Genomic DNA, 24,911 nt, shown 5'->3' with positions numbered 1-24,911 from the left:
AGCTACTTCTTAGGCTGCTTCAGAGCATCAGTAGATCTTGAGACTGAAGTGTAACAGGGAAAAGCAGAAACAGCCTGGGACAGGTGGTTAGGAATGAGCACAAAGAGTGATAATCCAGAGAAAGCGTCTGGCTCGGGGGAGCCCAAGGATTTGTGGAACATGTCATCATTTTTCAAGTTTTCACTGCTATTCTTCAGGGGTAACCCAATGAAAAATGAGGCTTTCTGACTTGACAAGGATAGGGATCCAGATTATTTGGGCATGAAAAAGGTTGATTCCTGAAAGCTGTAGAACTTAGAGGAGTGTTGGAGTTATATGGCCTTTAACAATCAACTCAGAAGTCTTCAACAATCAACTTAAAGCCTTTTCAGCCTGGTGTCTGGGTTCAGCACCTTTCCTAGCATTCCTTTAGCACCCTGGGTGCTATTATTTACACAAATAATAATAACTAACATTTATTGAATGCTTACATTGTGCCCAACAGTGACTTAAGTGATTTACATGGCTTATCTCATTCAGTACTTTATTATCCCCATTTTTCAGATGAGGAAACTGAAATTTGGAGAAATTATGTGATTTGCTTCATGTCCCACAACTAAGCATTCACAGAGTCAGGATTTGAACCCCAATGATCGGTCCCAGAACTCATTCATGCAGGCATTAGAATGTACTCATTTTATTTCTCCATTTGTTCACTTAAAAAAAAAAATCTGTTTGGGAGTTCCCACTGTGGCTCAGCAGGTTAAGAACCCATGAAGATGAGGGTTCGATCCCTGGCCTCGCTCAATGGATTAAGGATCTGGCATTGCCGTGAGCTGTGGTGTAGGTTGAAGATGTGGCTCAGATCCTCCATTGCTGTGGCTGTGGTGTAGGCCAGCAGCTACAGCTGTGATTTGACTCCTAGCCTGGGAACCCCCATATGCCTCAGGTGCAGCCTGAAAGGGGAGAAAAAAAAAGACTGTTTTTTGTTTTTTTGTTTTGTTTTGTTTTCAATCACCGTATCCACTGTATCTGCAGCATAATGCTAGGTACATAGTAAACGCTTGGCAGATATGTATGGAAAGGATGATGAATGGCAGAGCCTAAGGAGCAAAATTACACCTGAAACTCTTTTTATAGCTTATGAATGAATAAAAAACATGCTCAGCTCTCTCTTGGCACATAATAATCACTTAATAAATGTTAGCTATTATAATTTTTGGAAATGAAAATATGTTTAAAAGAACTGTTGTTTTCTATAGGAATGTGTCATATACCTAATTTCTCCCCCAAATTTTAATTGTATATATATTTTTTTATTAATTATTATTATTATTTTTTTTTGTCTTTTGTCTTTTTGTCTTTTGTTGTTGCTATTTCTTGGGCCGCTGCCGCGGCATATGGAGGTTCCCAGGCTAGGGGTTGAATCGGAGCTGTAGCCACCGGCCTACGCCAGAGCCACAGCAACGCGGGATCCGAGCCGCGTCTGCAACCTACACCACAGCTCATGGCAACGCCGGATCGTTAACCCACTGAGCAAGGGCAGGGACCGAACCCACAACCTCATGGTTCCTAGTCGGATTCGTTAACCACTGCGCCACGATGGGAACTCCTAATTGTATATTTTGATGCAATTTTAGAAAGAAGTGAACACAATTTCTATGCAGTATTTTGTATATATAGGAGCTAAATATCATTTTTGATAGTCTTCCCTTGAAATTTGAGCTGTGTTTGCTTGACATACAAATATAGTTAAGTAGAAAAAAGAGCTCCTGCAAGTTCAGTTTAAGCAATCTACAGTGTAACAATGTGAGAATACTGATGACATTAAATCTGAAAGAGTTTCTTATCATATGCTTCCAGCCACCGCAGCCTGAGGACAAAAGCCAACTGTCAGATTAGAAGAATGTTGTGATTTTAGTGTAATACAAAACTCAGATTTTCTCCTTTTTTGGCTTCTTAGTCAATCTAGTCCTATAATTCTTCCTACAAAAGTATATAAATTAATTTCACCTGAAATTTTTTTGTAAATACAGTATTGTACTGTGGTGCCAGTTTATTTATGGCATTGGAATATCCTGATGTGGATGTCTTTGAATGAATCCCATTATTATTGTTGTTGTTATTGTTATTATTTACCCTTTACCCATTTGTGGCAGAATAAACTCATTGCATGCCCCAATATACATTCTCTTTCCTCCTCAGTCATATAATCCTGAATTTATATGGGGACAGTATGTCCAACTAAAGGACTTAATCTCCCTTGCAGCCAAGTATGAATGTGATTTATGGCATGAAAGTTTGTTCAGTGTTATATAAGTGGAAGTGTTGTGAGTTTATCTGTAAAATCTCTTTAAAAGGGAAAAGGTAGACTCTTTTTTTTTTTCCCTTTCCTTCTTCCCATGCCCTGAAATGAGAATATAATGGTTGGAGTTCCAGCAGCTAGCTTGGGCCATGAGGTGACTTTTCAAACAGCAGCCATGAATGGCAAAGTGATAACAAAGAAAGACCCTGGCTGTCTAACACTGTGGAGACTCCATACTGGCCAAGAACTGCCAATTTCTGGCCATTATATGAAAGAGGTACAAACTTTCTTATTTCCGCTATCACTTTGGATCTCTCTGTTATACTCAGCTAAATCTGATCCTAACAGGTTATTCTGAGAAAGTAACAGAAACTTTTCAAGAGAACTTTTCTTTCTATCAGCATATTATAGCACTTCCATTTTGTGGTATATTGTTTCTGCTTTTCTCTAGCTTCTTAGTCCTATCTTCCTTTTCTCAACTATCTTTTAAGCTTCCCATTAAGATGTCAGCTATTTTGAGGGCCCTTATTGCTATACCCCTATTTTCAGTATCTCTGTCAGTGTTTTAGGATTTCCTCAGTTCTCATTTCTCTCTTCTCAAAAATCTCTGTGAGTTTCCAGCATAAATTACAGTTATATCAGTGAACTTAGAGATTTATCATTAATTCAGAAGGTAGGAACTTATGGAAACAATTGTTCTAAGTGACTTTTTGTAGAAATTGGTTTTTAGATAGTGTTCCTGTGATAGCAGATTAACAAACACTGAGTTGAACACAGGCAGTCTTAATTTCAACTGATAGAATCCAGTGAGAAGCTGTGAATAGAAAGAACTCCAACCAAGCTTTGATTCCCCGTTGTAACACTCATTAGCTGCTAAGAACTTGGAAGAAATATCTAAACTTCTTGAAACTCAATTTCCTTAGCTATAAAATAAGTTGTGATAAAGATTAAAAAGAGTTAATGCACATGTTAGAATAAACATGCTTTTGTTGCAAATATAAGGCAGTTTGGGTGAGTGGAAAAAAAAAATCTGGGTCCAGAACTTAGTATACACTTGCTAGCAGGGTCATTTGGCCAAACTAGTTAAAGTCTTAGAGCCTCTTTTTTTTTTTTTTTTTTTTTTTTTTTTTAATCTGTAAAATGAGAAAAATAATGGTACTGCTTTACAGGGCTGCTTTGAGTTTTAAATGGAATCATGTATGTGAAGATTTTAAGATAGTACCTGGGACCCCCCCCAAATGATAGATATTAGTATTCTTGTGGTTGTTACTGTTATTTATATTGACATTCAGCCTCATCTGGTCTTTAAAGCCTTGGGTTTTTGTGGCATTGCCATTGCCACTGTGGTAAAGGACTATGTGGGGGTCATGCATTTCTGCTACTCAAGACTAATGCCTAAAATCTTTGGCCCCTCTTATGAAGTCCAGATTTGTATGAGGTATGAAATATTTTTCCTTGTTGGTTACTGAAAGGGCCACAGCCTAGGTGTTCAGGGGGATAAAATCCTCATAAAACAAACTTTGATCAGTGGGAAGTAGAAGTCAGGATGGAACTAGCAAATTCCCTCTCCATTTTTCCCCTAGACTGTTCTGAGTCAGATTTTTTCCACATAATCTGTCCAGACATGTCTGCATGGCCAAGAGGGAACATCAGTCAAACTATTGCTTGTTATAGACTAATAGCCAGTGTGGTCAGTGAATTACCTTACATTTTCTTCCATCCTCCTGTCACTCAGTTTTTCCCTTCATTTTTGCTGCTCTCAGATTATAACTGCCAATAAAGTCTTGCTTCAGATTCATTTTTTTTTCTAGGGAACTCAGATTAACTCACTAACTGCGGGCAGGTAGATTGAGCTAGGTACTGAGTCCCTACCTTCTAGGAGTTTATAATTTAGACTAAGAGACAGATACATGAAGCATGAACTACAATACAAAGTTACACATGATGACAACTTAACACTCTCATCTTCAGATTCTCCAAAACATGGGTAGTTGTCTTTAGTACTGATTATCATCTTTCATGTGTGTGATAACTGAAACATCTCGATATACTTATAACATTGTAGATAGTCTGAAATGTATTCAAGCTCCTCACCTTATGTAGAGGCCAGCATTTCCCTTGGGCTTTCAATAAGACTTTCCGAATGTGTTTATGTTGCTCTAGGTATTTCACTTTAGAAAATGCACTGTTTTTCTTTAATAGTAGCATTTTATTATAGTTTTCTTTTCCTAAAGTCAAGTTACTGTCAGATTTTTTTTTGGCCTTCTCTCTCCAGTCAGATCATTCAATTCAGTGGTTTAATCCATTGATACTGTCTAGACTAATCTTTTGCCTGCTTTAAAAAATTAATTTAGCAGACTTTGTACTATAGGGTAAATGGGTATCTTGAACTTATATCTTAATATTTCTGAACATTATTGTCTCTAAGAGGAGACAAAAATGTGACTGACTTTAAAAATTGCCAGCAATTTGCTTTAGTGCCGGAAATTTGCTTTGACCAAAGATGGACAATAAAGCCCATGTGGTGTTGATCTCTTTGTTTGGGGAGGATGACTTTGGTGAGTTGTCTTGCTCATGTGGATATAAATTAAGTATATAAGTTAAATATTGTGGCTTACAAATTATTTCCAAACTTGCAGCAATAATACTAATTTATTGTTCCACAACATTTCTAAGGGTCAGGAATTGAGGAGCAGCTGAGCTGAGTGGTTCTGGCTTGGAATCTCTTGTGAGTTTGCAGTTAAAATGTTGGCCAGAGCTTCTGTCTTCAGAAGGCTTGATGAGGGCTGGAAGATCCTTGTCTAGGGTGGCTTACTCAGATGGCTGGCAGGTTAATTCTGTCTGTTGGCAGGAGACTTGAATTCCTCACCACTTGAATCTTTCTATAGGGCTGCTTTGAAGTCCCCAAGACAGAATGGCTGGTTTCCCCAGCATGAGTAATCCAAGAGAAAATGACGAAGAAGTGGCAGTGTTTTTTATTTAAAATAGACTTGAAAGTCACACACTGTCACTTCCATTGTATTCTGTTTGTCACAAGGACCAACCATGGTATATTGTGAGAAGCGACCACACAAAGGCGTGAATACCAGGATAAGAATGATTTGGAAGTCATCTTGGAGACTGACTACCACATTAACTAGTACTGTTTGTTGTCTTGAAAGCCTTATTATTTTTTTAATACTGTGGAGTAACCCAAATGCAAATATATCAGATTAAAATGAGGGATAGTTTTCTAAAATAATATTCTAAAAGGCTGACTTGACTAGGGATTTCCTGCAACTCTGTAGAGGTTAATTTGATGTCAAGTGATTTTTCTGTCTCCTTTGCTGGAGAACTCTCAAGAGAAAATGAGGACCAAAAAAGAGATGCTCTTTGGAAGGACTTACAAAGGTGGGCTAAAACCTTGTGTTCTTTTCAGTTGCAACCGTGGCAACTCAAAGTTCCTGTAACTCACCCTCCTGGCAAAGTTCCCTCCACAAATTTTTGTGATTATCCCAAAGGAGCCTGGCTTCACGTGTGCCCACAAACCGGCCCATCGGGAACATCAACAACACACTGCTTCATTCTCCCTTTTCCCTACCAGCTTCATGGAATCCCTGTCTGCAGCCTTCACTTTGGGACTCTGGCCCTAGGGCAGAGGAACCCTTTCCTCAACTTTTGCATCCGCTTCCTTGCCAGGGCCCTGGATGAAGCTGCATTGCCTGTACCTGGATTATTACTTTTTCATGAAAACAGGTCATTTTTGCCTCTGAGCAATTCTCTACCAAGAACACACGAGGACAAGCAGCAGTTTTATTTTTCAGAACACTTTTCATCTTGAACATAGCTAACCTTTCACCTTGACTTATATTTACAGGCTTCTACGTTCTTCTCATGTATTTATATGGTCTGCTGTGCTGGACCCTCCCCCTGCTGCCAAATGTCTTCTAAAACAGTCAGCTGTCGGAGTTAACAAAAATCTGTCAACACATGATGTGTGGCATTGTGCAGGGTTGTGATAAAAACTGATCTCAAGTACTAGAAATTCAAGCTGTCCTCTTCTGTTAAGCTTTAAACAAGTACTAATCATCTGTCCTGAGGTTGTTTGACTTGCCAGATCCTCTGCACATTGATCACTCTTGTGATACCCCACATATGGTACCATTTACAGCGGTCCCTTGCATACTGTCTAGATATTTTATGTTGAATTGCTAAGCAAGCTGAGCCTCGTGGCTTGGCTCCATCCATCAAGTCTTTTGGGGCAGTAACCCTCGTTGGCTATTTATGTTACTGCACACTTTGCACGTATCTCTTGGGGATTCTGCCTCCGAAGCATCTTCCATATCTATCTCTTCCTCCTTTATTTCCACTGCTAATGACTTGGTTCAGGGCCTCATTAAGTCTTTCCCAGATCACTCTGGTAATATGCAAACTGGTCTCTTGCTGTTTTAATACACCCTCCTCATTTCTGCTCCTGAAACAATCTTTCTAAATATGAATGAAACAACATCTTTCTTCTGCTTAAACTCTCTCCATGAATCTCCTCAAAGGTACTGGGATCAAATTCAAGTTATAATCAGCCCAGTTTTTTGTCTACCTCTCTGACTTTATTTCCATTATCCCTCCTCCTCCTGTGTTTGTCTGCAGCTATGCAACTTGCAAGTATCTTAAATTTATGCCATTTAATATCCTATATTTTTGCAAATATTATTCGTCCTACCTTTGTGGATTTCCTAATTCTCTTCACCTAGATCAGGTGTCAAATCCTGTAAGACACCTTTCTGTTCTGGGTTATACACTCTTCCATGTTCCACAGTATTTTCTACATGTGCCTCTCCATATGAGATGCAGCAGCATTGGGCTTTAAGTGATGGGCTTTGGAGACAGAGAATGTGGATTCAACTGTGTTTCTCTTTCTCTTCCTTCCTTCCTTCCTTCCTTCCTTCCTTCCTGTCTCTCTGTCTGTCTTTCTGTCTTTCCGTGTTTCTTTCTTTCGTCTTTTGTCCTTTTAGAGCCGCACCAGTGGCATGTGGAGGTTCCCAGGCTAGGGGTCTAATCGGAGCTGTAGCTGCCGGCCTACAGCACAGCCACAGGAATGTCAGATCTGAGCTGCGTCTGTGACCTACACTGCAGCTCACGGCAACACCGGATCCTTAACCCACTGAGTGAGGCCAGGGATTGAACCCGCAACCTCATGGTTCCTAGTTGGATTTGTTTCTGCTGCACCACAACGGGAACTCTTTTATTACTAGCCCTGTGACCTCTGCCAAGTTTCTTAGCCTTTTTTATGCCTCAGTTTCTCTGACTGTAGATTGTATTAGCACCTTTCTCATGTGATTCTCCTGGGCTTTATATTGAGTTGATATATATGGAGCACTTAGAATAATACCTAGTTCGGAGCTTAGACTTAAATAAATTATTGTCAGCTGTTCCCAATAATTTTTCAGTTTGTTATGTCATAAGATCCAAGCTTTTAAAGGGATAGACTCTGTTTTCTCAGGATCTATCACAAAGTATGCATTTCTGTGAATGTGTCATCAACTATAAGTACCATGTGTCAGGTATTATACTTTAAGGTACTTTCTATTTCCCAGTACTTTCTGAGACATTTGGTTCATACAGAAACAAGCTAGCAGTGTGCATAGTAAGTCTTTAAATAATTAAAGCGACAGCATATGTTTATGTGAGATTATTCATTTCTTTTTTTTTTTTTTTGAAATAATTTGTTCAGGCCTTTCCTGGACTTATGACTTTTTATTTTTATTTTTATTTTTTTTTATTTGAGGAGTGTGCACATATTCCATAATTATTTTTAATTACAACAATAATAAAAACTCCATTAATGAAGCAAATCTTGTTAGAAACTAATTAAGAAAACGTGGTAGAATTCAAATTGGAAACAGTTTGAATTGACAATTCTGAGTGCATAGTGGTAAGAAACTATCTATCATACAGTAATTAAAGAACATTTTAAATCTTACCCTTCAGCTGTATCTTCATAGCTCTTTTATAATTGTAGGTAACTAGCTAGTTAACTAATTCCAAAGCAAATATACTCATCACTGTATACAATTTTCTTTTCATGTGCAGTAATATCTAGTGATTGGTTTGTATGGTTTAGGAAGAATGCCCGTTCTTTAATTTTTTTTTTTTTTTACAAAATAAAATACATATATTTAAACACAATTACATTCACACAGATTATTATATCATGGATCTTAAGAAACATATTAAGCGACTCCCTTTGGAGAAGTGGAATGGAAAATATGCTGAGACAAATAGGAAATTTATTCTATACTTTATCCCATTTTGTATGGCTTTCATCTTTACTATTTAGTATTATCTATTACATTTCAATTTTTCTTTAAAAATTAGCATTTTATTAAAATCGTGTGTATTATGCAGCTAAAATTTATAAAGAAGAAAGCCTTATATACCATTAAATATTTTATATAGCATAATAAAAAGAATAACTTAACTGGTAAGAATAACAAAAATAATACACCCTCTGAAAATAAGTAAAATATAAAATGCATAAGTTGGTTAAAAAACAGTGTAACTATATAAATACGTCCTCGCAATGAGATTATTCATTTCTAAAACAAGGTTTCTAAGCTCAGAGAAAGAAAGTTTGCTAAAATTTTATTGTTTGGGAGATTTGTATTACAAAATCAGCACTATTCTTCCTTGTTGGTGTGAGGAATCTTTTAGTATATTATATGTCACTAGCTTCAAATTACCACAGAATCCACATTTTGGTTATGTTGTTAGCTTAGTTGGAAATTCTCTTTCCTATCTTCTTTGGCTCTCACATATTTTTGTATTTTAAGTAATGTTCCTAAATCACATCATGTGTTCAGTAGACATATAGCAGTAGACTTTTGCCCATCTGCATGACACATCTCTTATAAAAAGTTGCTAAATAGCATGAGATTTCATTTTACAGCAACAGCTTCTGGTAAATACATGGTATATTTGTCATCCTCCATTTCTACATTAATATGTTTTTATTTAATAAGTGTATAATCATTTTGAGACTAACTACATTATTTCGCAGTCAATAATCTTCTGGATATGTTTATTAGAATTAAATTTGACTATGAATGATAGAAACCCCAAATAACAGTGCTATTAAACAAGTTAGAAATTTACTTCTCTCTCGTGTAAACCTAGGCAGTCCTGGGCTGGATGGCAGTTCAGTCATCAGAGACCAAAGCTTTTTTGTTTTTCTGTTCTACCATCCTTATCATATAGGTTTGGTCCTAGTTTAAGATGGCTGCTCCAGCTCCAGCCTTCACACCCTCAGGCCAGCCAGCAGGAAAGAAGAGGGAAAGAACACTCTGCTGATATTTAAGGACACCTCCTGGAAGTTGTATATTCCTTACTATTCAGCACAACTTGGTCACATGGAAATGTAGTCTTTATCCTGTGTGACCATGAGCTTAGCTAAAAATTGGGGGTTCTATTTCTGAGAAGATGGGGTAATGTATATTAGAGGACTACTACTGGTGTGTGCTTTTTGTCTTACTTTCATTTAACTGTCTCCGGTTGGTAGGGTCCAAGACTAAAAAATAGTTGATAAAATGGCTCTATGGATGTCAAAATTACACATCGAGATAATTTTGACCTTATCTTAATGTGTTAGCTAGTCTGATACTTTTTTAAATTTTAGAAGCTATATTGACTTCATGAATTGAAGCCAAATTAAAAAATATATTATCAATTTTTCAAATAACTTTCTCATAAGCCAGCAATACAAAATATAAAGTGGGATACAACACCAAAAACGTGGACAACAAAAGGAAAAATAGGCAAAATGAATGTCACCAAAATTAATAACTTCTGTGTATCAAAAAACACTATCAACAAAATGAAGAGGCAACCAATGGAATGGGAGAAAAATATTTGCAAACTATACATCTGAAAAGAGATTAATATTCAGAATGTGTAAAGAATATCTATAACTAACAAAAAAAATTTGTTTTTAAAATAGCAAAGGACCTAAGTTGACCTTTCTCTAAAGAAAACCTACAAATGGCTAATAAGCACATGAAAAGGTGTTCAACATCACAGATCACCAAGGAAATGCAAATAAAACACTTTACATCCATTAGGATGGCTATATATATAAAAAATAATAATAATAAGGGTGAGGATATGGGGAAATTGGAACACTTGTTCATTGCTGGTGGGAAGATAAGATGGAACAGCTGTGTGGAAGATGGTATGGTGGTTCCTCAAAAAATTAAAAATAGAATTACCACATGATCTAAAAATTCCACTTCTGGGTATGCAATGAACTGAAAAGCATGGACTCAAAGAGATATTTGTATACACATGTTCATAGTGACATTATCTTTAATAGCCAAAAGGTGGAGGCAACCTCAGTGACCATCAGTGGATGAATGAACAAATAAACTGTGTCATACACATACAATGGGATGTCATTTAGCCTTAAAAAGAGCAGAAATTTTGACATATGTTACACCATGGACGAATCTTCAGGACATTATGCTAGGTGGAATATGCCACTTACAAAAAGACAAATGCTGTTGGTTCCACTTACATGAAGTACCTGGAGGAATCCAATTCATGGAGACAGAAAGCAGAATCATGGTTGCCAGGCGCTGGGAATAGGGAATGGTAGTGATGGTTGAATAACAATGTGAATGTGCTTAATGTGACAGAACTGTACACTTAAAAATGATTAAAACGTTAAGTTTTATGTTATGTACATTTTACCAAACTTTAAAAATGGTTAAAAAATTTTACAGTGTGTATTTTTATACACACACACATTTATATAATCAGACTTGAAACCAATTCGAGGGTTTTTGCCAAGAATATTCATCTTATCTTCTATTAAAATATTTTAAATTCTATTAAAATATTTTAAAACATACACAAAGTAGGGAGAATATCATATGAAGAAACCCCTAGTTCCCTTAAAGTAAGGCTAACTTTAATATCTCAATTTATAATAAAACATTGCCCCAATTATTGAGTACCATTTCTATTTACTCTCCTTATTCCAGTCTTTATTTACTGTCCTTTTTCTTTGAAAAGCCAACTATAAACTTTTCATACTTGAGAACTTTTTATAGTGATATGGGTATCCCAAGCAAAGCATCAGGAAAGCTACTGCATCACAGACCCTCCAAAAAGGAGCAGCATTGTATAGACTGGAGGTTGGAAACTTTTTCTATAAAGAGCCAGACAATAAATATTTTGGCTTTGTGGGTCACAGTATGCTCGTTGAATATTCTTTATTTTCCCTTTTTAAACACTTCCATAAAAATGTAAAAACTTTTTTTTTAACATGTGGGAGTCAAAAAAGTGCTGCTTCCAGGTTTGGCCCAAGGTCTGTAATTTGTTGACCTTCATTAGAATTTTGACATCCTCTGATGCCAACCCCCAGCAGAGAAGCAGATGTGGGCACCTAGTAATGATTAGCCAATCTTTAGGGTGGCCAGCAACCTCTCCCCAGGCTTAACACAAATTGGATGGTTTCCAGTCTGATTATATATACTTTGTGTAAAAAGAACCACTTAGATAAAAAATTTCTTATTGCGGTAAAATTTTATTATTGTATTTCATGTAAGTGGTCTCCACTAGGCCTGTCAGGTGTTTTTCTTGGAACCCTGAGAAGGAAGCATTTAGAAGTGAGCAACTCCAGGAAAAGCAGAATAGGTCCTAAGTGAGACACCTAGAGTAGTTTCAGTACCAATCCCCATATAGACATGCAAGAAACCCCCTTTTCTTGAGGAAACTTAAGTGATATGTTCCTTGTAACCAGAAGACCCTAAATTACTCTCACCCCCTGAAAGTGTAAATTGGCCCACACACTTTGGAAGAGAGTCTGGTAATATCTAATAAAGTTGAATATGGGCCTATCAATGACCCAGCCATTCCACTGTTAGGTATTTTACCTAAAGAAATTCTTGTGCATTTGAACCTGAAGATACATGTACAAGACTGTTGACAGCATGTAGCACGTGTTCACGGTGGGCTCTCTTCACCTAGTCAAATGCCTGCTCTGCCACTTACTTAGGTATGCGACCTCAGACAAGTTAACTTATTTCTCTGTGCCCCACTTTTTCTCATATGTTTGGAGGGGAAATTTATTTAGTCCTCACAATGATGTCATCCCTATTTCATAAGTTATATAAAATGCAGGGCACATAGCAAATGCTGTAGACCTTAGCTGTTATTACCATTCACTATAGCAGCATTGGTCGTAATAGCAAAAAAGTGAAAACAACCCAAATCTCCATCAACAGAAGACGGATAAATAAACTGGTATATTATCGAATACTATATAGCATAGGATTGAAAAGAATGAAATAGAGCTATATATATATCTCAACAAGTATAGAACTTAGAAACAATATTAGAAGAAAAAGGCAGGCACAGGAGGACACACGTAGCTCCTATGTTATAAGGAAAGTTAAACCTATTATGTAGAGACATATGCATAGGTAGCAAAAGTACAAAGGAAAGGTAATGGGAAATAAAACTCAGGATAGTGGGCAGGGAGATGGGATTGGGAAATATCTCCATTTGTAAAGTTCTATAAGTTTATAAATTGAGTGATAGGTTCCTGGGTGGTAGTCTTATTATGTAATAAATATAGAACAGTAAATTCCAGTGAACCAAATCTAAAGTTAGATTAAAAATTGGTACAGCCACTATGGAGAACAGTATGGAGGTTTCTTAAAAAACTAAAACTAGGAGTTCCCGTCGTGGCGCAGTGGTTAACGAATCCGACTAGGAACCATGAGGTCGCGGGTTCGGTTCCTGCCCTTGCTCAGTGGGTTAACGATCCGGCGTTGCCCTGAGCTGTGGTGTAGGTTGCAGACGCGGCTCGGATCCCGCGTTGCTGTGGCTCTGGCGTAGGCCAGTGGCTACAGCTCCGATTCAACCCCTAGCCTGGGAACCTCCATATGCCGCGGAAGTGGCCCAAGAGATAGCAACAACAACAACAACAACAAAAGACAAAAGACAAAAAAAAAAAACAAAAAACAAACTAAAACTAGAGTTACCTTATGAGCCAGCAATCCCATTCCTGGGCATATACCCAGAAAAGATGAAAACTCTAATTCAAAAAGATACATGCATCTCAGTGTTCATAGTAGCACTATTTACAATAACTGAGACACGGAAGTAGCCTAAGTATCCACCAACAGATGAATGGATAAAGAAGATGTGACATATGTATACAATGGAATATTACTCAACCATAAAAAAAGAATGAAATAATGCCATTACAGCAACATGGATGAACCTAGAGATTATCATACTAAGTGAAGTAGATTAGACAAAGAAAAATATTTTATGATATCATTTATGTGTGAAACTAAAAAATAATATAAATGAACTTTATTTACAAAACAGAAACAAACTTAAAGAAAACAAACTTATGGTTACCGAAGGAAAAACCAGGGGAGGAATAAATTGGGAGTAAGAGATTAACAGATGTACACTACCATATTATTAAAAAGCAAATGTAAATATAAAATTACATGGGGAGTTCCTGTTTTGGCTCAGCAGTAATGAATCTGTACATGAGGACAGGGGTTTGATTCCTTGTGGGTGGGTTACAGATCTGGCATTGCAGTGAGCTGTGGCGAATGTCACAGATGTAGCTCAGAACCTGCGTTGCTGTGGCTGTGGTGTAGGCCGACAGCTCCAGCTCCCATTCGACCCCTGGCCTGGGAACTTACATGTGCCACGGGTGCAGCCCTGAAAAAACAAACAGACAAATTAAATGGATATGAACTGAGCTCAGTTGAAATTCAGGAAATAAGAATTAAAATAAAAAGGAAATAGTTAACATGCTCTAAAAGGATTTCATTAAGGAACTAAGTGGCTTAATATACTATGCTCTAGAAAACATTTTTTGATGAATGCTTGTCACTGCTGGTCATCTAAGTAAAATTTTTGTCTTCATAAATTCAAAGTCAGTGTGACCTGGGCTTCAGACTAGCTGGATTAAATCATCCTGTGCATAGTTAACAATACCCTAACAATACAATAAGCGTTGAATTAATGTAATGAGATTTACACATTCACAGGGAAAACAAGAGTTCTGGGTGGGAGTTGGGTGCGGAGCAAGCATCAGGAAAACCTAAATAGTAGTCAAACTGTTAAAAGGTAAAATAGTAAGATAATAATTCTTCTCTAGAGATAAGACAAGTAGGGAAAATACCAGGAAATATGACTATCTTATAAAAAGAATAACTTCAATATTGATCATTTGGGTAGTAAGTTGGTTTACTTTCCCCAAGGTTTAATTAAGCTGGTACATGGAGTTTAGGAGTGGACATATCTGTGGACAGCATCACTTCCAAAAGCCACTGCATGCTTAGCTAGTTTCCGAGGCAACAGCAAATACACTGCCTTCTGGACATCTTCAGGGGTGAGGGTGCAACGGTTTCTGAAATACATCAGGTTGCTGGCTTCCATGGAAATGCGCTCAAAGATGTCGTTGATCACGGTGTTCATCATGTCCAGGGTGCGAGAGGATATGCCACTCTGGGGGACCACTTCCTTTAGGACCCTGTTTACATAGAGTGAGTAATTTCTGCGGCCACATTCAGTGCTGGAACATGTCTTCTTTCTGGAGTTTGGGTGTCGATGTCCTCTGGAGCACCTGTTCTTTTTGGTGATGTATCTGGCCATTGTAGATGTTGTTCTCCTTATCAGTTACAGGTGGAGAGGAGAAGGGCCTGAGCGTGTGGGCACTTGTAATTATATAGGCATGTCACAATCAGATTTCTTGGGGCTTGTCTTTGATTGGCGGTTTCTCATCCTATGTCATAATCACCTAGCAACAGCACTGTTTTTTTGTGAAGGTAAAAATCTTATTCTTGGCCAACCTAAAGCTTTCCTAAGAAGATCGTGCTGCAGAAGGATTGAGGTAGACCTCAGGGCGGAAGAGTGCTCATGTTTTCTACTTTATTTTTTAGCGATTTGTGAGCATATAATATTTTCAGAATTGGCACACCTCATCAACTTGGAAGGCTGGTTGCAGGAAAGTAAAGGAAAAAAAAATCTATAAACCTTTTAAAAGGGGAATCTCTATGAAAGTATAACTTCATTGTAAATTCATAGGCGAATGAACAATGAAATAAATCATTAAAAATCTCAAAATGATTTTATAATAAAAATAAATATGTAATCTAATCTGCTTTTAAAAATTGTGACTGATATTTATTTATTTATTTTGTCTTTTTGTCCTTATTAGGGCTGTACCTGCGGCATATGGAGGTTCCCAGGCTAGGGGTCTAATTGGAGCTGTAGCTGCCGGCCTACGCCACAGCCACAGCAATGCAGGATCCGAGCCGCCTCTGCAACCTACACCACAGCTCATGGCAACGCCGGATCCTTAACCCACTGAGTGAGGCCAGGGATTGAACCTGCAACCTCATGGTTCCTCAGATTCGTTAACCACTGAGCCACGACGGGAACTCCTGATATTTAAAAAAATGAATTCCAATTTTTTTTTTTGACCACGGCTCCCTAGAAGTAACTCCGTACAACCAGAGAATAAAATAAAAACTCCCTCGTTTTATTTATTTCTTTTTAACCAAACCTGAAAAAATTTAATTCTTTTCCTTTTTTTCTTAGTTTCTTTAAAAGACATAAAACTATATAAAGCAATACATATAACAATGTATTTTGGGGTTGAAACATTTATAAATGTAATATAGCTACAGGAATGCTACAAAAATGGGAAAAAGGGAATAGAGCTATATAGGAGTAATGTTTCCAGAGCTCACTTTAAGTTATCATATACCTGAAGCTGTTTGTTTTTTTTTTCTTTTCTTTTCTTTTTTTTTTTTTTTTTTTTTTTGTCTTCTTGCCTTTTCTAGGGCTGCTTCCTCGGCATATGGAGGTTCCCAGGCTAGGGCTCTAATCAGAGCTGTAGCTGCCGGCCTACACCAGAGCCACAACAATGCCAGATCTGAGCCGCATATATGACCTACACCACAGCTCACGGCAATGCCGGATCCTTAACCCACTGAGCAAGGCCAGGGATCGAACCCACAACCTCATAGTTCCTAGTCGGATTTGTTAACCACTGCACCACGATGGGAACTCCTGAAGCTGTTTTTTTAATTCATTGAATTTTATTGCATTTATAGCTGTACAACAATCATCACAACCCAATTTTGCAGCATTTCCATCCTAAACCCCCAGCTCATCCCCCTACCCTCATTTTATTTTTTAAATTATGGTATATGAACTGTGTTCATTAACTTTTTATAATGATATTAATATAATTTCTAAAAATTTCACAAATTTTATTACGTGGTCTGCTTTTTACACACTACTGTAGTTCTGTCATTAATAACCAAAAGTGTTTGCAGGGTTGTTCTTGATCATGTGCCATGTTGATATTCATACATTAAAAAAAATCTCCATTTGCCTTCTCAATCAAATTCATCCCTGAATGAGATAAAAAATAAATAGAAGTAACTATAAAAATCACAACTCACAGGCATTTCAGGAATTCACAGTTGCCATAACTATTAATGCTACCACAGAAGGTCGTTCGTTGAGTTGCTTCACAGCTAGGGTAGACTGGGTTATGTGTAATTTCTGGAATGCTATTATAAGCCCTTTCCTTTTTCCCCACTCAAGACAGTAAATCTGAAATAAGACAAATAAGAATGATGTTATTATGGGGACAACTTTGAAAAGCTCTAATTTCTGAAAACAACAGGCATCATTTGTAAATGTCCAGACTTTATCCTAGTAACAGCACCTCACACCATTCCTCATCACACTGAGAATGGAGGTTGCTACTTCCATGTATGCTTTGCGGTGATGGATCTTTAGTCAGCTCTTGCTAATAATGCTTTCAGATTTCTTGAAATATAATTACGTAGTTAGCTTAATTATAGCAGAGATTTATTTGCTGTCGTTTAGAAGCTCCTATCAGGTGAAGAACATTCCCTATTCCTGCAGTATCCGTGTTGAAGACCTTTCACTAGTTTAACACACCTGGCCTCTCTCTCCTCCTCACTTATTTCTCCCTGGGGCAGTTTTTCCTGAGATCTGAGGTGGAGAGACAACGTGCATGCCTACTTCAGCCCATTTAACTTGGGCTTTTACTTTGGGCAGCTCTGCTCCCGGGGCTGGCTCTCTTTTGCCAGCTGCCAGTAATTGAGTAGATCATCAGGCTTGGTTTGGAAGTGCTGTATTAGGAAGCCTGTTGTTGTCCCACACCTAGTGGCTCTTCCCCAAACTGTCAGTAATGAAGCTGACATTTTGATTTCTGTATTTCTGATCCTGAATACTCTCTCAGTTGGTTCTGTGTTTGGCTGGGGAGAAGGAAGGGTACAATATATTCCCGTAGTTAAAAGAAAAAGACTTTAAAACTAAAATGTATGTTGCAATACGGATCAGAAAGTTTAGAAAATGAGGAATACTGACTCTGTAAAATTTCTGGCTACTTTAGAGTTAGCCGGAATTCCCTTTTAAAATTTAATGACTCATTCTAAAATATGTATGAGTTCACCACTCATATGCTGGTTTTCCTTTTTCTTTTCTCTTCCTCCTCCTCCAGACAGTCTGGAACAAGGGGCAGACACTTCTTAGCATAATGTCCTTTAGGAGTTGCCTATTAGATTATCAATCTGAGCAATATAGTAAGTCTGATTATTTTGCTTCTACCATAACCTGAGAATGGATGCTATGAAGGCTTCTATCTTCTTTCCCCTTCTCCTCGGCCCCCAACCTCAAGGTCCTAGCCTTAGAACCAAGCCTGATGCCCTTCAGCAGGAGACACAACAGAGTGAAAGGGCTGATAACCAGTGTACTGGAGTTCTGGGGTCTCCAAGCTGTTCAAGTATGGTTGGACTCCAAAATTAAGAACTGTTTCATGCATTTTTCCAGGTGCCTTTGTGTGTGTGTGTGTGTGTGTGTGTGTGTGTGTGTGTGTGTTTGATCACACTGTATCTATTTGGGTCATGGGTTGTATGGTAGCCTCCCTTCCGTGACTGAGAATGTATAGTACTGGGTTACAACTGTTTATTCTTTCATTTTTGGTTGTGGGTTTTGTCATGACTCAAGGTTTATCATCAAGACTCTCAGTGATTATTCCACATTAACTGTGGCAGAAGTAACATTAATTCAAAGAAGAAAACATGTTCTGACAAGAGTGAATGTACCCAGAGAACTTTTTAACAGTCACTGCATTAGTTTCCTATTGCTGCTGTTAGAAACCACCAAAAATTTAGTGACTTAACACAAATTTATTTTCTTATGAACTTCTGGTATTCAGAAGTCCAAATGGGCTTCACTGGGATAAAATCAAGGTGTCTACAGGGCTGTGTTCTTTCTGGAGGGTCTGGGGAGAACCTGTTTTCTTGCCTTTTCTAGCTTCTAGAGGTTGCCTTCATTCCTTGGCTTTTCCTCCATCTTCAAAGCCAGTAATGGATGGTGAAGTCTTTGTCACGCTGCATCACTGTGCTCTGAGTCTCCTGCCTCCTTCTTTCACTTAAGAGGACCCTTATGGTTACATTGGGCCTAACTGGATAATTTCCACATCTCAAAATCCTTCATCACATCTGCAAATTCCATTTTGCCATGTAAGGTAACATTCACACCTTTGGGTGTTTGGAATAGGGATATCTTTGAGGAGCATTATTCTCTCCACTGTTCCTGCCATGAACAGAGTGAGATTATTAGGGACAGTCTGCGTTACCAATGGTAAGGGAGTTAGAGATAAATAACCCTGTCCTTAATAGATAACTAGAAATAGGTTCTAAAAATACTTTCTATGTACAGGCTACCTTTCTTGTAATTTGCTTACTTTTTCTAACAATGAGGAGTTGTCCTGGATTATTACTTTCTATGCTGTGTTTCTACCTTATGGTTTCAAAAATATGCTAAATAAGATCAGTTTTATCCTTGGAAGGCCAGAGGATGACAATAGAAGAAGAGAGATATTTTTCTTTATTCCTCTTCATCCTCAGATTCTCAACTCTATCTCTTCTTTCCTGCCTCCTCTCTCACAAGTATTTACTGAATGCCAACCATGTGCCAGGTACTGCACAGGTTACATTGTGGGGACATAGAGACGAAGAAAATATATTTCCTCCTCTCAAGGAGCTCACAGTTTATTGAGGCAGGCAGATGGGGAAGAAATAGATCACTATGAACAGGGACCTAAAGGCTATGAGAGGGCATCCACTGGGCATAGCAAGAAGACAAGGTGGTCCTTAGATGACTCTGCCAGTCAGAACATGCTTCTAGGAGGAAGAGATGTTTTAGTTGAATCTTAATGGATATGGAAGTTATTCAGGCAGATCAGGGTGGTTGTGGGGGTAGGGGAGACCTGGGTGTGTAAATAAAGTACCTTCAAGAAAGACTTTTTGTTGTTGTTTGTTTGTATAAATGTTTGTTTGCATCAGAATGGGAGACCTATGGTCTGGAAGAGGCTGAGCTTGATTGCCCTTTCTTATTTGGTGGTATTTAAGTGTGGGAGAATGTGTAGTCTTTAGAAAGAGGCAAAGGAAGCCTCTTTGCCAGGGGAGAAATCCGGTTTTGTTTTAGGCAGTGGTTCTCAAGCTTGGGTGTACACTGAAGTCACCTAGGGAGATTAAATAAACAAGCCAGCCTGCCACGCCAGGGCTAGACTGCAGACCAACAAAATCAGTCCTACTGGCAAGGCTCAGGCATATTTTCTTTTAATTTCTTTTAATGGGCAGTTAGGGTTGAGAGTCACTGGTTGAGCTAAGATAAAGCAAAATATTTGAAGCTGTTGGAGAGTTCTTTGTAGACACTGGAATGGGAGTTGTAGGGGAAAGGGTTAAGAGGCAGGGAGAAGTAAGTGGGGTCAGGAGGAGGAAGGTTGGAGGGATAAAGTAAAGACATGAGGAAAAGTGGCTTCTGAGGGTGAAACGTGTTTTCTGGTCATGGGACTCCATGTTCAGAGACATAAAGAGATGCAGACGTTGGTTTAGATTTGTTTCTGTGCATTTAAATCAGGCTAACTTTGCTGAAGAGCTTTTTCTGTGCTGGGCAAGGAACAGATCCGGAACTGAGGAGGGATAACAGAGGAGGATGTGGAGTCGTACCTGTTTTGTATGTCCACATTTGAGGGGGAGTAAAACAGGCAAACAAACTTTCCACTTTCCCTTTTGTTGACAATTCTCTGGCCTAGGTCATTTCTCTTTGACTTCCTTCTACCTTCTTTTGCTGGATTCCTGAGGCTGACACACCTAACCTCACTGGTACAAAGCTCTCTCCCTCCCATGGCAGAGTCACCTGTGTCCTGCTTTGGCTAATCTGAAAGCTGGGTCATTATTCTTAGGTGACCTGAGAGATAGTAATGAGATTAGCTTTGTGCAGAATAAGAATGTAATAAAGGAATTAGCCTGAAAGTGACTAGAAGGTTGTCAGTTCCTGATGAAGTTCCTGATGAGTCTTTTAAGTTTTTTAGTAGAAAAGAGAAAATGTATTGGGACAACAGAGAGAAGAGAAAATTTAATTTTGTTTTCAGTTCTGTTTTACATGTAACAGTAAGACATCAATTAACTAAAAAGTAACTAACTCATCCCCCAAATCAATAGATTATCATTGTAAAATGGATTTTCCTATAACTGTAACAAGAGTGCTCTTGCTAAGCACATAGAATAGAAATAAAAATTGTTGCCCAAGGTTACCTGGCTGGGAGGTTGTGGAGGCAGGAGATGATGGAGGCCTGTTAGACCTCCAAGCTGGAACTCTTAACCACTAGGCACACTGCCTCTCTTTAGCTGGCCAAAAATGGAGGCGGTCCCAAGCAGGAGAAAAGGAATGACTAACAACACAGAGGCACAAAAATCACAAGTTACATTCAAGAACAAGGGGAAACTTTTATTAGAGTAGAGGGATTATGTCTGAGAGAGACAAAAAAGTATGGTGGGTTTACTTTATAAACTGTTTTAAATTTTAGTCTAAGGGTTAAAATTATTCTGTAAGTATTTGCGAGTCACCCAGCATTTGAATCATGTATGTGATTGGCTCCAAGTGGTATTTTGAGATAATAGATTTGGTGCTAGATTGGGAACAAATAGAAGAAGAAACAAGATCAGAGAACCCAGCAGTGTCATTGTTTGTTGGCCCAGGAGTGGGACAGTAGGGGTCTGAATGGGTGTAGTGAGAATGGGCACAATGAACTGTCTTTGAGAGAATTGGTAAGATTTCATGGTTGATTTACTGTTTGTGGCAAAGTAGAGGGAAGAGTCTAATATAATGCTAACCTTTACTGAGTACTACCACATATCTAGACACAGTTCCAAGTACTTCTCAGGTATTAATTAGTGTTCACAAAAACCCTATGATATAGGATTATCAGTCACAAAAACCCTGTGATATAGGTACTACCATTATCAGCATCTTCTTTGCGCAGGTAAGGAACCTAAGACAGAACAGTTACATAACCTGCCTTGGATCATACAGCTGGTTAGTAGCAGAGCTGGGATTCAAACTCAGGCAGCTGGCTGCAGGTGCCATGCTCTTTACCCTCAGACAGTCCTGCTTCTCTTGTAACCCCTTATGTGTATGGCACTCTATGTGCTGCAGGTGTTTGACCATTGCATCTCATTTTGTTTTCATAAGACAAGAGTGAAGGTAAGTAGGTGCACCCAGTAGTGATTCCCATCTTACAGCTGTAAATTTGGCTGTTGTCAACAAGTAAGTGGAAGAACCAAGACTTAATAAACCCAGATCTTCCAACTCCAATTCCAGTGCTCTGGCCAAAGCCTCATGCTCTAGAGATTACTGGGGGTAGGGGTGGGGGTGGGGTGGGAATTCATTAACCAAAATAGTACAGTTGGAGCAATGGAAAGGATGTGATTTTAGAATTTAGAGTGAAAAATCTGATTTTAAGCATCCTGAGGATGTTGCTTTTCTCACTTTACGTAAAATCCCTAAGGCTGTGGTATATATAAAGGAGGGATCATTCCTTTCCTCAACAAGGGAGAAGATTCTGACATCCATCATATAACTTTACATTCTTGACAGGTCAGAGAAAAAAAAATACACCTTTACCTAGAGGGAAAGGATGATTGATTCTAAATTTGGAAAAAAGGATTTGAGGAAGAGAGCCTATACTCAGAGAATCTTAACAAGGATTTTAAAAGCACATCTTTTCTTCAGTCATACTGTGATGAACCTTTTAAACTGGTTTACACATAAAAAAATTTAAAAAGATAGATATTTTAGCATTGCAAAATTAGAGGCTGATAATCATAATTAAAAATTATGTTGATTTCAAAACAGGTAAACTAGAAACTAGGAGCTGTCAAGTGTCTTTATTCAAGTACATACATTTTTTTCCCATTCTAAGTGATATAAGAAAGTCTTGCCCTGGTTACACTCAAAGAAAAAAATATCCAGTGTTCTTAAATATAATAAAATCCAGAGACCTAAAGCCAGGGCCCAATAAAAGAGTACAGGTCTTTTGACAACTCAGACTGAAGACATTCACACCAGGGGCCAATTTCCAGTGTTCTTGTTGTTGAGTTTTATTTTAGGATCAGCCTCTGAAGTAATATAGTCTCTCTCTAATCTCTTTAGGCAAGGGTGTGTCACTACAGATCTCTTAGAGGAATGATGGAATTAATGAAGCTAGCTTGCTCTGGAGTATGCTAAAAGCTGCTACCTAAGGACATGATATCTCTATTGTTTCGTCCCTGAAGTCATAATACATGATTAACAGCTGCACAGTACTTCCTACTTCCCAAAGTATAAGAAATTTATTAAAAGAGTAATACTGTATGAAGTGTTCCCAAGATACAGTAGAAACTCCAAGCTCACCTCCTCACAGGCACACCAAAATTACAACTACTTACAGAAAAACTATTAATGATAAAGACAAGAACCTATCAGAAAAGACCTTGAACAACTAAAGATATAAAGAAGGGACCACATTCAGACTGGTAGAAGGGACAGAGTTGCAGTTTAGTCAAGACTAGTGCCCCTGGGTGGGTGACCCATGAATGAGAGAACAATTATATTTGCAAAGGTTCTCCCCAAGGAGCAAGGGGTGTGAGCCTCATTTCAGGCTCCCCAGCCTGGAGGTTCTATGCCAGGAAGACAAGCTCCCAGAACATTTGGTTTTGAAGGCCAGCAGGGCTTACTTTTGGGAGATCCACAAGGCACACACAAAATCTCATACACTCTGGGACCCAAGGCAGATGCAGTAATTTGAAAAGAGCCTGGGTCAGTATGACCTGCTGATCTTGGAGAGTCTCCAATAGATGCAGGAGCCAACTAGGACTCACCATGCAGACAGAGACGCTGGTAGCAGCCATCTTTGGGAGTTTGTTATAGTGCGCCCACTGGTACTCGCAAACGCCAATTCGGAATCCTTCCTCTACCTTATTAGTACAGAGACCCAGCTTCATCCTTGCCTACCAACCCGAAGGCACAAGTACTGGGATGCTTCAGGATAAGCAACTAGCTGGACAGGGACACAGTCCCCCTCCCCCCATGAACAGGCAGTCTGCCTTAGGACCATCTGAGCCCACAGCCACCCTGGACATGGCCCTTTCCTCCAGAGGCCCAGGACCCAGCCTTATATACAAGGTTCCTGGCACTAGACCTAGGAACCCCAGAGACCTGCAGCCAGAGACGCCCAGGACCTGGCTCTGCCCACCAGTGGGCAGAAACCAGCCCCAGAACAACTGCAGCCCCAACTCACCCACCAGCAGGCTGTCATTAGCTCTGGACCTGCTGGGCCCCAGCCCCACCCTCCAGTGGTCTGACACCAACTTTGAGAACCTCAGACTCATCAAGAAAAAAGTGGGCCCAAATCAATAAAATCAGAAATGTAAAAGGAGAAGTTCCAATTGACACCACAAGGATACAAAGGATCAAGATTATGATGAACAATTATTTGCTAATAAAATGAACAATCTAGAAGGAATGTGAAAATTCCTAGAAGTGTACAGTCTCCCAAGACTGAACTGGGAAGAAACAGAAAATATGAACAGACCAATTATCAGTAAGGAAATTAAATCAGTAGAAGAACTTCCAATAAACAAAAATCTAGAATCAGATGGTTTTATAGGTGAGTTCTACCAAATATTTAGAGAAGAATTAATACTACCCTTCTCAAACTGTTTTTAAAAAATGGCAGATGGAGTTCTCTTGTGGTGCAGTGGGTTAAAGATCCAGCATTTTCAATGCAGTGGCTTGGGTTGCTGCTCTGGCATAAGTTTAATCTCTGGCCCTTGAACTTCCATATGCTGTGGGCATGGCCAAAAAAAAATTACAAAAATATTGCAGATGAGAGAATGCTACCAAACTTATTCTATGAGGTCAGCATCACCCTGGTACTGAAGCCAGAAAAAAAAAATCACAATACAAAGAAAATTACAGGCTGTATCACTGATGAACATAAATGTAAAAATCCTCAACGGAATATTAGCACACTGAATTTAACAGTACATTAAAAGGACCTTACACCATGATCAAGTAGGATTTATTCCAGGAATGAAAGGGTGGTTCAACATCCACACATCAACCAATGTGTCACACCACATTAACAAATCGAGTAATAAAAATCATAAGATTATCTCAGTAGATGCAGAAAAAGCTTTCGACAAAATTCAACATCCATTTATGATAAAAACTCTCCACAAAGTGG

The 24,911-nt window shown here is 38.6% G+C and overlaps 2 protein-coding genes across 10 annotated transcripts in view; one reads left to right on the top strand and one right to left on the bottom strand.

The window, feature by feature from the left end:
- ZNF366 (zinc finger protein 366) overlaps positions 1–24,911 on the top strand; it is a 340,164-nt gene that overhangs the window by 32,915 nt on the left and 282,338 nt on the right. The gene's annotated exons all lie outside the window — the stretch shown is intronic.
- Positions 14,512–15,501, bottom strand: LOC100519930 (histone H2B subacrosomal variant-like). The gene has a single exon (XM_003134036.4). It carries the CDS (start codon positions 14,942–14,944, stop codon positions 14,576–14,578), a length of 369 nt encoding a protein of 122 aa, XP_003134084.1. The 5' UTR covers positions 14,945–15,501; the 3' UTR covers positions 14,512–14,575.

Source organism: Sus scrofa, chromosome 16 (assembly GCF_000003025.6).
Source record: "Sus scrofa isolate TJ Tabasco breed Duroc chromosome 16, Sscrofa11.1, whole genome shotgun sequence".
In the NCBI taxonomy this organism is placed as follows: domain Eukaryota; kingdom Metazoa; phylum Chordata; class Mammalia; order Artiodactyla; family Suidae; genus Sus; species Sus scrofa.
The sequence above is the reverse complement of the archived record's forward strand: the minus strand, read 5'-3'. Positions and strand labels throughout refer to the sequence as shown.